This window comes from Scyliorhinus canicula, chromosome 19, assembly GCF_902713615.1.
Source record: "Scyliorhinus canicula chromosome 19, sScyCan1.1, whole genome shotgun sequence".
NCBI lineage: Eukaryota > Metazoa > Chordata > Chondrichthyes > Carcharhiniformes > Scyliorhinidae > Scyliorhinus > Scyliorhinus canicula.
In genome coordinates this window covers 100,387,177-100,401,355 of record NC_052164.1, presented here as the reverse complement: position 1 = coordinate 100,401,355, position 14,179 = coordinate 100,387,177, and the positions used below count along the sequence as shown (strand labels likewise).

Here is a 14,179-nt window from a genome sequence, read left to right as displayed (position 1 = left end):
CTTGAGGAAACCCACGCAGACACGGGGAGAATGCGCAACTCCACACGGACAGTGACCCGGGGCCAGGATCGCACCCGGGTCCTTGGCACCATGAGGCAGCAGTGATAACCACTGCGCCACCCTGTCACCCTTGAATGTGCAAGGATGTGCGGTTAGGTGGGGTTATGGGGATAGGGCGGGGGAGTGGGCCTGGGTAGGGTGCTCTTATCGAGGGTTGGTGCAGACTCGAGGGGCCGAATAGCCTCCTCCTGCACTATAGGAATTCTATGGTTCTATTCTATTTGAAACTTTTTATTGGTATTTAGCATCGGGAGCCAGAACCACTGAATTTACCCCTTCATTTCCTCATCACAATTTTCCAATTCTCTTCTCTGTTTCCAAATCCCTCTGGGGTCTTGCCCCCTCCCTATCTCTGTAACCTCCTCCAGCCTATAACCCTCCAAAATATCTCTGCTCGTCCAATTCTAGCCTCTTGCTCTTCCCAGATTGGCTGCCTGGTCCGTATGCTCTGGAATTCCCTCCGTCAACCTCTCTGCCAATCTCTTCTCCTTCAGGAAGCTCCCTAAATCTGACCTCTTTGATCAAGTCTTGATGACTGTTCCAATACGTCATTATGTGGTCCGCTGTCACGTTATGTTTGATGATCACAACTGTGAAGCACCTTGGAATGTTTTCTTATGTTCAGGAGCTATAAAAGTGCAATTTACAGTCTGGAGAATTTGCTACAACAGGGAGATTTGCCAGCTTAGGTTGGGAGAAGGCCATTCAGCCCCTCGAGCCTGTTCCACCTCATTTTGCACCTTAACTCCATCTACCTGCTCTGGCTCCACTGCTTCAACCCGTGTCTGTAAATTATTTTCAAAGGTCACCAGGTGATTGAAGAACAAAGGCGCCGATTGGCCGAGCTGAAGCAGAAGGCGGCAGTCGAGGCCCAGTCGCAGTGGGAGGCGTTGCGTGGTCAGCACCCGCCAATGTTCGGCCACCACGGCCAGCCTTATGCCCTGAGTGGGCAGCACCAGCCTGAACTCATCCACCACAGCATCCTCCACCATCACCCCCAGCCCCTCTCCAGCCAGCATGGCATCGACATGGACCACGCCTTCGACACGCTCAGCCTGGAGAGCTCGGACAGTTTGGAGACCAGCGTTTCCACCGGCAACTCTGCCTGTTCACCCGACAATATGTCCAGGTAAGAGAGGGAGACTGCTTACAGGTACCTGGTTGGCCAATTTGTCCGGGGCTAGTGCAGCAGACAGGGAGGCACTATTTCTTTGGGGGGGGGGGGGGGGGGGGGGGGGGGGGGGGGGGGTGGGAGGCACTATTTCTTTGGGGGGGGGGGTGGGGGGCACTATTTCTTTGGGGGGGGGGGTCGAGAACGTGAGAGGAATAACTTTCTAGATAACTTCTTCACACAAAGGTTAGTGGAATTCTGGAACTCTCTTATGTCAACAAACTGTTTCAGCTCATTACTTTAAACTTTAATTGTAGCGATTCTTCGTTCAAACATGCAAATTAGGAGCAGGACGGCCCCTCGGGCCTACTCTACCATTTAGGTAGATCATGGCTGATCTGGTTGTAACCTCACCCCCACATTCCTGCCGACCTCCGATAACCTTTCAGCATTCCGCTCCCCCCTTTCAGCCTGACTGGTGGTGAAGACAGATTGAGGCCCTCACTCCACAAATGCCTGGTGGGGTTGACCCCCTCCTTTCCCCATCCACCAGCCATCCAATGAGCTGATGACTAACTCAAAGCAGGACTTCCAGTCAGAAGGTTATGTGTTTAAACCCAACATCCTTCAATGGGATGCGAGCATTGCTGGCCAGGCCAGCATTTATTATTCACCCCTTATTACCCTTGAGAAGGTGGTGGCGAGCCGCCTTCTTGAACCACTACAGTCCCTGTATTGTAGGTACACCCACAGTGCTGTTAGGGAGGGAATTGCAGGATTTTGACCAAGGGATAGTAAAGGTATAACAATATATTTCCGAGTCAGGACGGAGGGAAATTGCAGGTGGTGATGTTCCCATGTGTCTACTGCATTTGCCGTCTAGATGGTAGAGGTTGTGGATTTGGAATATGTTGGTGATGGAGTCTTGGTGAGTTACTACAGTGCAGCTTTTGATAGTACACACGACTGCCACTGTGTATCGGTGGTGGAGGAAGTGAATGGTGAAGGTGGTGGATGGAGTGTCCATCAAGCAGGGCTGCTTTGTCCTGGATGGTATTGTTGGAGCTGCACACATCCAGGCAAGTGGAGAGTATTCCATTACACTCCTGACTTGTGCCTTGTAGATTGTGGACAGACTTTGGGGAATCAGGAGGTGAGTTACTGACTGTAGAATTCCCTGCCTCTGACCTTCTCTTATAGCCACAGTATTTATATGGCTGAACCAGGTGATCTAGGCTGACACACCATGGGTGGGATTCTCCGACCCCCCCCCGCCGGGTCTGGAATCGCGCTGCGCCAGTCGGCGGGCCCCCTGCGGCGATTCTCCAGCCCGCAATGGGCCGAAGTCCCGCCGCTGACTAGCCTCTCCCGCCGGCGTGGATTAAACCACCTCTCTTACCGGCGGGATTGGCGGCGCGAGTGGGTGCCGGGGGGGGGCACAGGGCGATCGGACCCCAGGGGGGTGCCCCCACGGTGGCCTGGCCCGCGATCTGGGCCCATCGATCGGCGGGCGGGCCTGTGCCGTGGGGGCACTCTTTTTCTTCCGCTTCCACCATGGTCTTCACCATGGCGGAGGCGGAAGAGACCCCCTCCCCTGCGCATGCGCCGGTATGACGTCAGCAGCCGCTGACGCTCCGGCGCATGCGTGGATTTACGCCGGCCGGCGAAGTCCTGTTGGCATTGCACCTATACCCGCAAATACATATACATGGGTGGGATTATCCGGCCAATCCCATCCCGTGACTGGGAACTCCCACCCAATGCCAATGGACCTTTACATGGTCCGCGTCCCGCCCGTGGCGATCTTGCAGCGGGCAGCATGGAAGAATCCAGCCCATAGAGGGCAGTCAGACTCGATGTTTAATAATGCGTCTTTCTCAGTATCTGGCATTGAATGGTTTCTGCCTGTATCAGGGACTGGGATTGTATCATTTGGCTAAACAACAACAACTTAAATTGATATAGCGCGTTTGATGTAATAAAATGTCCCATGATCCTTCACACGACCACTCTGAAACACGGCATGACACTGAGTACATTCGGAGATATTGGGTCAGATGACCAAAACCTTGGTCAAACAGGTAGGTCTTGAAAGGAGGACAATGAGGAAGAGAGGCTCAGAGGTTTAGGGAGGATGGGCTAGAGCAGTGCTTCTCAAAGTGTGGTACGCGTACAGTACCAGTGCCGGTACGCGAGCCACCGTCTGCCGGTACGTGGAGTGTTTCCAGAAAAGAAAGAGACAGTAATCCTGGATTGGCTTGTTTCGCTCACCAGTCCCTGGCACATTGAAAAAAAAACTGTCGGTCCGCCACATCAGATAGTTTGAGAAGCACTGGTCTAGAGTTTAGGATCCAAACTGACACAGCCACCAGTGTGTAACCATTAAAATTGGGGATGCTGAAGAGGCCTGACTTGGAGGAGCGCAGTCCTCTCGGAAGGTTGTGGAGCTGGAGCTGATCACTGAGACTTTGATTTTTGGGAGCCAGTGTAGGTCAGCGAGCACGGGATTTGGTCGAATATTGGAGGCCAGCCAGGTGTCATGTCTCGAAGTAACAAAGGCGTGAATCACGCACTGATTAACAGTAATCTGCGAGTCTAGACTAATAAACCAGTGAATTCAGATCTTGCCATTGGTGTTGGGGAATTTGAACTCAGTTTGAAAAAGCTGGTTAATGAGAAGCTGGTCTCAATACAAAATGTTGGGTTGTCATTAATTACCCAACTGGTTCACCAGCCTCAACAATGTTTTGGTGGAGTAAGTTGCCGATTTCCACTACCCTTCGTTTGAAGAAATGTCTCATCAATCCTGAACCATAGTATCCCAATAGTGCACAAGGAGACCATTCAGCCCATCAAATCTGCACCAACCCTCTGAAAGAGCATCTTACCTAGGCCCAAGCCCCCACCCTATCCCTGTAACCCTACCTAACCTTGTGGACACTAAGGGGCAATTTGGAATGGCCAATCCACCTAACCTGCACATCTTTGGACTGTGGGACGAAACCGGAGCACCCGGAGGAAACCCACGCAGACACAGGGAGAATGTGCAGACTCCACACAGACAGCATCCTATCGGGCTGCATCACAGCCTGGTATGGCAACTGCTCGGCCCAGGACCCCAAGAAACTTCAGAGAGTCGTGAACACCGCCCAGTCCATCACATGAACCTGCCTCCCATCCATTGACTCCATCTACACCTCCCGCTGCCTGGGGAAAGCGGGCAGCATAATCAAAGATCCCTCCCACCCGGCTTACTCACTCTTCCAACTTCTTCCATCGGGCAGGAGATGCAGAAGTCTGAGAACACGCACAAACAGACTCAAAAACAGCTTCTTCCCCACTGTCACCAGACTCCTAAATGACCCTCTTATGGACTGACCTCATTAACACTACACCCTGTAAGCTTCACCCGATGCCGGTGCTTATGTAGTTACATTGTGTACCTTGTGTTGCCCTATTATGTATTTTCTTTTATTCCCTTTTCTTCCCATGTACTTAATGGTCTGTTGAGCTGCTCGCAGGAAAATACTTTTCACTCGGTACACGTGACAATAAACAAATCCAATCCAATCCAATCCAACCCAAGGCCAGAATTGAACCCGGGTGCCTGGTGCTGTGGAGCAGCAGTGCTAGCCACTGTGCCGTCCCTGAATGTCCTGACTTTAATTTGAAAGTTCTGCCACCTTGTTCTAAACTCCCCCTGCCTTGATCAAGTGAAAACCCATCGCTGGTTGTTGGTGGCTGGTGTAGATTCCTGGAGTGTTGGGGTCATTTGACAATGGAGTCATCTACCCTAATACATGGGCCAACAAGTTCCAACACATTAGCAGATTCCTTTGCCTTCCAGTAATTTACCTTCTCTCTAAATACAACCTAACCTGTTACTTGCTTCTCGGACACTGCTTCAACTAATCCCCTCGGCCTTGATTGGTTTGTTACTCATCATTCTCCACTTATATCGATAGAAGCAAGCTGCTCATCTCAGCAAACTAGATACCTGCAGCAAACGATCAAAGTGGCGCAACGGTTAAAGTTGCCATTATGTCCCGTTTCCCTCACCCAGTCCGCGAACTCCACTCGTGGTCCTTACATTTTGAAGAAGTAACTCTCAAATATCTTTTCGGGGGCCCTGGGACCTCATTGTTGTCCGTATGTGAAGTTAAAGCGTGTGATCATGAGGGGAAAGCAAACAAATGCAGGCCAACATCTTACAGAAAAACGTAACCATCATCGACACTCAGCTCGTGCCAGAGATTTCCAGCTCCTTCTGATGTTCAGCCAGTGTTTTGCTGTCTTAACCTCTCTCGAGGCCCTTTCGTTACCCTTCTGCCCAGGCCCCAATGTGCTGGGCAATGGTTATGAGAGTCCACACACGAGCCATCACCAACAGATTGTCCCTTATTTTGTCCCGTGTGCCTTAAGAGAAGGTTTTGTTCTGTCTCCGTTGGAAAACCATTGGAAGACTGGCTTTGGGGCTGAGCGGGAGTACAAGTCAGTCAGTCAGCAGAGAAATAATATTAGAACTTAACAGGGTAAGCTGTAAGCTTTAGCTGATTTTAAAGCCATCCCACCTCTCCTCTCCTCCTATTATTGTCTTTAGACCCCCCCTCCCCATGTCCCACACAGTGTCCATTATTTTCTTTCGTAAGAATTGATCACCCCAACCAAAAAAAAATTAATGATAAAGATATAAATTGTTTCTCTTTATCTGCCACATCAAATCCTTTAATTGCGTTAAACAGCTCTATTAGGGTGAGCAGTGCCTCCCATGCAGAGTCCACCATTAAAGACGGAACGTTTTTAACCTGTGTCTGGGCCAGGGTTTACCAGAGGCCGTAGTTTGGGCCCACACAGGGACAGGCCCTTGACACAAAACAATCTGAAGGGCACCAGTTAATGATGATAGAGGCTAGTATCTCTCACAGATCTGTGTCTGACAGTTCCACCCTGTGTACTTGCACGCTCCCCTGCGCGAATCCAGGATGTAGCCAGAGGGCACATCTTCTGTCTTCTCCTGTGAGTCAATTCTGAATGCCTGTTGATATCTAAAGTCTCTGGCAGTTCTGTAGCTCTGAGCAAAACAACATTAAGGGACTGCAGCCACACCTTATTACTGTGTAAACCACAACATTCCAGATCAGAAATACCCACTCCATGAGGGCTTGGCAAAGCGGCCTTAAACACACACACTCACAAGCCCCTCCTAACACATTAACCCAAAACAGATTCAACCCCTTCCAACTGAAGTTATTTTCACCAGCAGGCCCTTGCCCTAATTTACACCAATTCCGTTTCCCCTGTCCCCTATTCCGCCCCCACCTTTTCTTGCTGACCTACACAGGGTCCCAGTGACCCAAAGTCTCTATTTTTAAATTCCCATTCTCGTCTCACCCCTCCATGGCCAAGTTCCTTCCCCACCCCACGCCATCCCTGTCTACGTAATCTGCCACAGCCCTGTAGCGCAGTGAGATCTCGGCGTCCACCAACTCTGGCTCCTTCAGCACCACAAATTTTAATCGCTCCCATCATTTAATCGCTCGACCGTGCCTTCAGAGAGCCTTGGCCCCGAAACCCGTCACACCCTCATCCTGATCCTGTGCCGAGGGTCAGACACTCCAGTTTTCTGAGCGCTGTATATAACATTCTTAAAAATAAAACAGAAACCGTTGTCCATGTATTTCATGCCATTTTTCCGGAACACTTCTCATGATGTGGGAATTGTAGTTACGGGCCCCTTACCCACAGGACCCCAAAGCCCTTTTAGCAAGTGCTAAAATAGTCATGTAATGTAAGCAACTAAAGTTCTTCAACGGTTAGAAAACACTTTGGACCTCCACAGATCATGAAAGGCAAGTTATAAATTTGCTTTGTTTTACGTTTGTGATGTGAAATGAAATGAAAATCGCTTACTGTCACAAGTAGGCTTCAATGAAGTTACTGTGAAAAGCCCCTAGTTGCCACATTCCGGCGCCTGTTCGGGGCGGCTGGTACGGGAATTGAACCGTGCTGCTGGCCTGCCTTGGTCTGCTTTAAAAGACAGTGATTTAGCCCAGTGTGCTAAGATGTTCGCTTATTCATGAAACAATTTTGTTTTTAAAAATTGGCTGATTTAAGGGACAATTATGTTGAATCATTTTTTTGTGAGCTGACCTTTTCAGATGGAGGTTTTCTGACGTTACCGCACTGACCAGTGGCAATGGGACCAGTTGGTGTCTGAGACACACTTTCTACCCCTCCCTGCAACGTAATGAATCAGTGCCAAAATCAGCTTGGCGAGACTTGAAGTCATCTAAACCTCTGCTGCCCATGTCTTAACTCACATCAGGGTTGCCCACTCGTCACCCTCTTGCTTGCTGACCTACGATGGCTTCTGGTTAAGAACCCCCAGTTTGAAAACCCTTGGGTGTAATTCACCCGTTTTGTGCGCAAGTGCTCTCACCAGCGGGGAATCACTGTTTCCCGCCCGCACTAGGGGCGATTAAGGTGCTGTTCAATGGCGATTAGAAATTTAATTTCACAGGATGGGATTATACGTTGGACTTGAAAGGGGTGGAGCCAAAACCAGCTGACTGCTCCCGTTCCTCAGAGAGGGTGCCCCAATCTCAGAATAATGTTACACCCCCCTCCTCCCCCAAACTCTGACAAGGGCTCGATCCCTCCCAATCTCTGGTAAGACTTCCCCCAAGTGAGCGATACCCTGTTACGAGCTTGCCAAATGTCTCCCCCACTACCCACTCTCCTTCAGGCCCCACCTCAGTCTCCCCTTCTGGCCTCGTCTCTTGGTTGCACTGAGGTGGGGGGGGGGGGGGGGTGGGGGGGTGCAAGTGGGTGAGTACCCCTCCCCCACACTTGCCTCTAGGGTGCTGAGGGGGTCAGGGGGCTGGGCTGGACGGGCTTGGGTCAGGGGTCTTTCCTGGGATGGGGTTGTTGATGCATCTTCCCATCTGAAGCCTTTTAAATCATTAAAATGTCATTCAGTATGTCAAGTTTTAGTTTAAAGTCTTCCCTCTGATGTGTTGGAACCTCCCAGCATGTCGATATCAATGATCTGTGAGAAGAAAGCGAAAGTGTTTTCTCTGTAACCTGCAAACCTTTAAAGTCTCTGCTGGCATGTCACTACCAATTATCTGTAAGAAGAAGGTGAAAGGGCTGGTTTAGCACACTGGGCTAAATCGCTGGCTTTTAAAGCAGACCAAGGCAGGCCAGCAGCACGGTTCGATTCCCGTACCAGCCTCCCCGAACAGGCCCCGGAATGTGGTGGAGCAGCGCTCCGAAAGCTAGTGTTTTACCTGGTGTTGTAAGAATTCTTATTGTTTATTTATACAGCACGACATGGGTTGATTAACTCTGAAGTGCTTCCTCTTTTGAGCAGGTGGTCTTTCTAACCTGAGTTTTTTTAAAAGGCTGGCTCTTTGTACTGAAGAGCTTCCTAGAAAGACAAGGGCCGGGATTCTCCCCTACCCGGCGGGGCAGGAGATTCCGGCATGTCAGAGTGGCGTGAACCACTCCGGCGTCAGGCCACCCCAGAGGTCCGGAAGTCTCCGCACCTTTAGGGGCCAAGCCCTCACATTGAGGGGCTAGGCCCACGCCGGAGTGGTTCTCGCTCCGCCGGCTGGCGGGAACGGCCTTTGGCGTCACGCCAGCCGGGGCCGAAAGGACTTCGCCGGCCGGCGTGAGTCCGCGCATGCGCCGGAGCGTCAGCGGCTGCTGATGTCATCCCGACGCATGCGCAGGGGAGGGGGTCTCTTTCGCCCTCGCCATGGTGAAGACCATGGTGAAGGTGGAAGAAAAAGAGTGCCCCCACGGCACAGCCCCGCCCGCCGATCGGTGGGCCCCGATCGCGGGCCAGGCCACCGTGGGGGCACCCCCCGGGGTCAGATCGCCCCGCGCCTCCCCCCCAGGACCCCGGAGCCCGCCGCGCAGCCAATCCCGCCAGTCAGGTAGGTGGTTTAATCCGCGCCGGCGGGAGAGGCCTGTCAGCGGCGGGACTTCGGCCCATCGATAACCAGGAGAACCGTCAAAGGGGACCCGCCGAACGGCGCGGCGCGATTCCCGCCCCCGCCGAATCTCGGGGGGGGGCGGAGAATTCGGGACACGGCGGAGGCGGGATTGACCCCCCAGGGGGTCGGAGAAGCCCGCCCAAGGTGTGGGGGCAATATTAGGCAGAGCACTTGTTTCCTGCTGATAATTCCATTCAGGTGAATATAAATGACTATTAACATGCTCTTGCCCACTCTGGGCATGAACCTCACTGGGGCCGACGGGGCTGAAGACTCGAAACAGCTTTTATGCCCAGCGAGAATCCAGTTTTTGCCCCCGCACACGATTCAGCGGGCCATCGCCATTCCCGTATCTGGCTAGCGGCCCTGGATAATCCCCATTTTGTCTTCGTTTTCAAGCCCCTCATGGCCTCAGCCTCTGTAATGTTCTTGTTGGATGGCCTGATTTATTACAAGAACACTTGTAGTTAAAGTTATAAACGATGTATTAACATTAACTGGGGGTAAACTATATACAAGACAACAGATGAACAACAGCAAAATCATGCACATGCAAGTTCTCTCATTTACTTCCTCCGGCCATTGAGAGTCCTAGTGGTCAGTCGGTGAATTACGACACAACCATGATACCACTACAGTAGTCCCCCGTTATACCGCGCTCCGCAATACCGCGGTTCGCGATGTACCGCGGGGGGGCTTATGGCCCCAACTGTTAGTTGTGTCAATTTCAGCGGCCGGCTCACTTTGATCCGGAGAGGGAAGCTGCTCTCTCACTGAAACAATCAGCCGGCCGCTGAAATTGACACTGCCGGCTGCTCTCTCCCTCCAATCAGAAACATTAAAACTTAAAAGTTTGATTGGAGGGAGAGAGCAGCCGGCAGTGTCAATTTCAGCGGCCGGCTGATTGTTTCAGTGAGAGCAGCTTCCCTCTCCGGATCAAAGTGAGCCGGCCGCTGAAATTTACACTGTTTTAATTAGATCCACGATGGGGGTTTTAAATTTATTTAAAAATCTATGCTAGCGCTTCCCATTGTGAGTCTACTGGGGGTCTGACCTCTCCCCCCGCCCCCCGTAGACTCTCAATGGGAAGCGCTAGCATAGATTTTTAAATAAATTTTAAACCCCCATCATATCCGCGGCTCGGCTACAACGCGGGTGGCTGTCTTGGACCCCAACACCCGCGTTATAAAGGGGGACTACTGTACAACCTCTTACAGCCCTACAATCTTAATGCGATTTCTACCCTTCTCCATTCCGGGCTTCTTGAGCACCTCCCTCGATTTGAACCACTCCACCCTTGGCAGCCATGTTTTCAGCTGCCTGAGACCCGAGCTCTGGAATTCCCACCATTCAACCTCTCCATCTCTCTTTACTCCATTAAGATGCCCCTTAAAGCCTATATCTATCTCCAAGCTATTTGTCACCTGTGTTTTTAAAAATAAATTTAGAGTACCCAATCATTTTTTTTTTTCCAATTAAGGGACAATTTAGCGTGGCCAACCCACCTACCCTGCACGTCTTTGGGTTGTGGGGGTGAAACCCACACAGGCACGGGGAGAATGTGCAAACTCCACACGGGCAGTGACCCAGGGCCAGGATCGAACCTGGGACCTCAGTGCCGCAATCCCAGTGCTAACCACTGCGCCACTGCCGCCCTCTTGTCACCTGCCTTAACATCTCCTGATGTAGCTTGGTGTCAAATCTGATTCATAATTCTCCAGGGATATTCCGTGAGCCTTTTAACTGCATTAGAGGCAAATGTTTCATCTGCAAGGGAGTCAAAGATCAGCAGGAAGTTGGGGTTAAGACCTTATTGAATGGCGGTGCAGGCTCGAGGGGTCAATTGGCCTTCTCCTCGTTATGTTCTTGCGGAAGGTGCCATATGAATACAGGATGTTGCTGTAGATTTGCAAACGGAGTTAACAGGGCACAGGTAGATTTATTCCCCCCCCCCCCTCTCTTGAAGCTGCCGACGAGCGCGCACCACCCTCCCCCCACCCCCAACGCTTAGATTTTGGGATCCAGCTGTTCTCCAGAAACTTGCCGAAGCGATCGTTTTACCTTTGACCCAGACAGTGACCTTTGCCAGAAATTCTATGTGGCTGATCCTCGGTCAAGCGTCAGCATTTCCAACTCTGGAGGTCTTATCGCTGGACTTGCCTCTGCCCCTCGGTCAGTCCCGCTCTCTCTCCCTCATCGCCAATAAAATCTCCCAAAGAAATCAAAGAAAGACGAACCCAGACTCATTTTTAAAAATCCTCCAGGATATTGCTCCCTGGGTTTCCTCACAGTACTACCCAGGAGTTTATTCTTAAACAGAGACTCCTGGAAATTTGGCCATGCACTCCCTGCCCTGGCGGCAAGACTGCCCAGCGTAAGATAAACTAACTGAACACGGAACAGAGATCAAACCCGTTCAATACCATAAACACTAAATCGATTGAGAGATTTATATAGTTTTTAGTTTAATACCTGTGAGATGAACATAGCTAGGCCAGCATTTAGTGACCATCTTGCATTGTCCTTGAGCATGTGATGGTGAGATGTCGCAGCCTTGAACCCCTGCAGCCTCTGTGAAAACTTTGGAGAGAGAGCAGAATAGATTTGGGAGAATGGTTTCCAGGGATGGGGCTGGATTGGAGACGTTGGGACCGTTTCTCTTGGAGAAGAGAAGTTTGGGAGAAGATTTGATTGAGGTGTTCAAAATAGTGACAGGGGTCTGAACAGAGTAGACGGGGAGAAAATATCCCATTTGTGAAAGGGTCAAAAACGAGAGGGCACAGATTTAAAGTAATTAGTAAAGGAAGCGAAAACGACATGAGGAATATCTTTTTCATGCAGCAGGTGGTTAAGGTCTGGAATGCATTGTGATTTTCTCTGTTTTGTAAATCAGGATGTCTTGAGAATGTACTGTTGAATAAAGAACATCAAGCTAAGTTACTGTACAAAGCTGATTTATTTAAACTCCTAAATAAGATTCAAACAAGTCACAAGACATAAGTTATTAAATTAAACCATAAGATATCTCTAACTAGAGAACTCTACACTATGCAACTAATCTAGCTCAAGCCTAAACACCTTCTCCCAGAATCCCAGGAGTCACATGATATTTATATGAGTGCTCTTTATCTCCATCTGGCGATGAGAAGTATTAACATCAAATTGTTAACACTTTGTATTCCTTACAATATACATATTGTTACATGCATTGCCCAAGGGTGTGGTGGGGGCAAGTTCAATCAAGGCTTTCAAAAAACTTATCTGAAAAGGAAGAATGTACAGGGTTATGGGGCGATGCATGGAAATGGCACTAATAAAGTGCGAATTCGGAGAGATGGTGCTGACGATGGGCCGAATGGCCTCCTTATGTACTGTAATGATTCTGATATGGTGTAGGTACACTCATCATGCTGCTAGAGAGGAAGTTCCAGGATTTTGAACCAATGATGGTGAAGGGAGGGCGATATAGTTCCAAGCCAGGGTGGTGTGTGGTTTGGAGGGGAACTTTCATGTGGTGGGGTTCCCATGAGTGCTACCCGTGGCCTTCTAGATGGTAGTGGTCGTAGGTTTGGTAGGTGCTGTCAAAGGAGGTTTGGTAAGATGCCGCAGTGCACCCTGCATGCACGGCTGCTATTGTGTGTCGGTGGTGGAGAGATTGAATGTTTAAGCTCGTGGATGGGGTGATGATCAAACAGGCTGCTCTGTCGTGGATGATGTTGAGTCTCTTGAGTGGGGTTGGATGTGCCAAGTAAAAGCATAATCAGACTTGGGGAAGAAAGATGGGTAAATGGTACCACCAGACACAGTCCAACTGAATAAGAGGGCTGAATGGGCTCTTCATGTTCCTACATAAACCCTGACCTCTACCCACTACCAAAGCTTCACATAAATGGGGTAATTTATAGTCACGATTGTTTAAGATTAAGGCAGGTTCAACCCAGACATTCTGTAGTTTTAAAGACAAACATTACCCATTATCTTGATAAGACATCAGATCTGACTTGTACTTCAGGGAAAAAAAAGAGACGACAGTGAGAGACTGAGTTATTCTCTAAAGGAGATACTGATTGTGGTGTCTGTTTGCAGGTCACAAGTGGTTAATTATTTCCTGACGCACACAGGAAGCCAGTGTGAATGGTAATTAATGAACAGTTAGGCTATTGAGGGAGCTGCTTGCCAGCTCTTAATACCGACCTCCTGCCGAATTGAGGAAAAGTCTGTATTTTTTGAGTGGTGGAATTTTTACTCCTCGATTTCCCCCAGGGCAAGAGAGAATTTTGCTGGGGTTAATTTTCACTTGCTCCAGTGCCCTTTGAACTCCACGCGAGTTCAGATCGTGGACTCTGCCAAGCTGTTTGACCGCATGGGCATCACTGATTCCTACCAACCTCCCAGCGAAGATGAGAGAGTTGCTGGACAGCGATCCGGGTGCTGTCAACACTTGGGCAGCACAGTGACACAGTGGTTAGCACTGCTGCCTCAAGGCGCCGAGGACCCGGGTTCGATCCCGACTCCGGGTCATTCTCCATGCGGAGTTTGCACATTCTCCCCGTACCTGCGTGGGTCTCACCCCCACAAGCCAAGATATGCAGGGTAGATGGATTGGCCACTCTAAATTGCCCCTTAATTAGAAAACTTTGGAGTACTCTCCACAAGTGTGAAGCTGTCTGGCAGTATTAAAAATCCAACTGGAAGCTTGGAAGCAAACCTGCTGCCCTTAGCCGCTCTGGTCTCTTATGTGACTCCAGACCCAGACCAGCGTGTTTCAGTAGTAATCATTCTCTGAAATTTCTCAGCAAGTCACTCAGTTGCATTAAACCACAAGTAACTGGGGTCTCGGTAATAAATGGTGGCTTTACAAATGGTGGCCACATCCCCAGAGTAGACTGCGCCAGATCTACCCAGCGCCCGGGACCGAGGGGCCTTGCCTCTGAGATCCCCGCCGGGTGCCGTTCAGCACTGGTTCCCACAAACGTGGACCAGGCGTTCCGGCACTTGTGGGGGGGGG

General features: G+C 50.4%; 1 protein-coding gene across 18 annotated transcripts in view; it reads left to right on the top strand.

Moving 5' to 3' along the window:
- phldb1b (pleckstrin homology-like domain, family B, member 1b) overlaps nt 1-14,179 on the top strand; it is a 356,171-nt gene that overhangs the window by 319,193 nt on the left and 22,799 nt on the right. For all 18 annotated transcript variants that reach the window (XM_038779264.1, XM_038779278.1, XM_038779260.1 and 15 more), the window contains one exon: nt 865-1,189. In XM_038779264.1, coding sequence (XP_038635192.1) covers nt 865-1,189 — 325 coding nt within the window. The remainder of the gene's footprint in view (nt 1-864; nt 1,190-14,179) is intronic.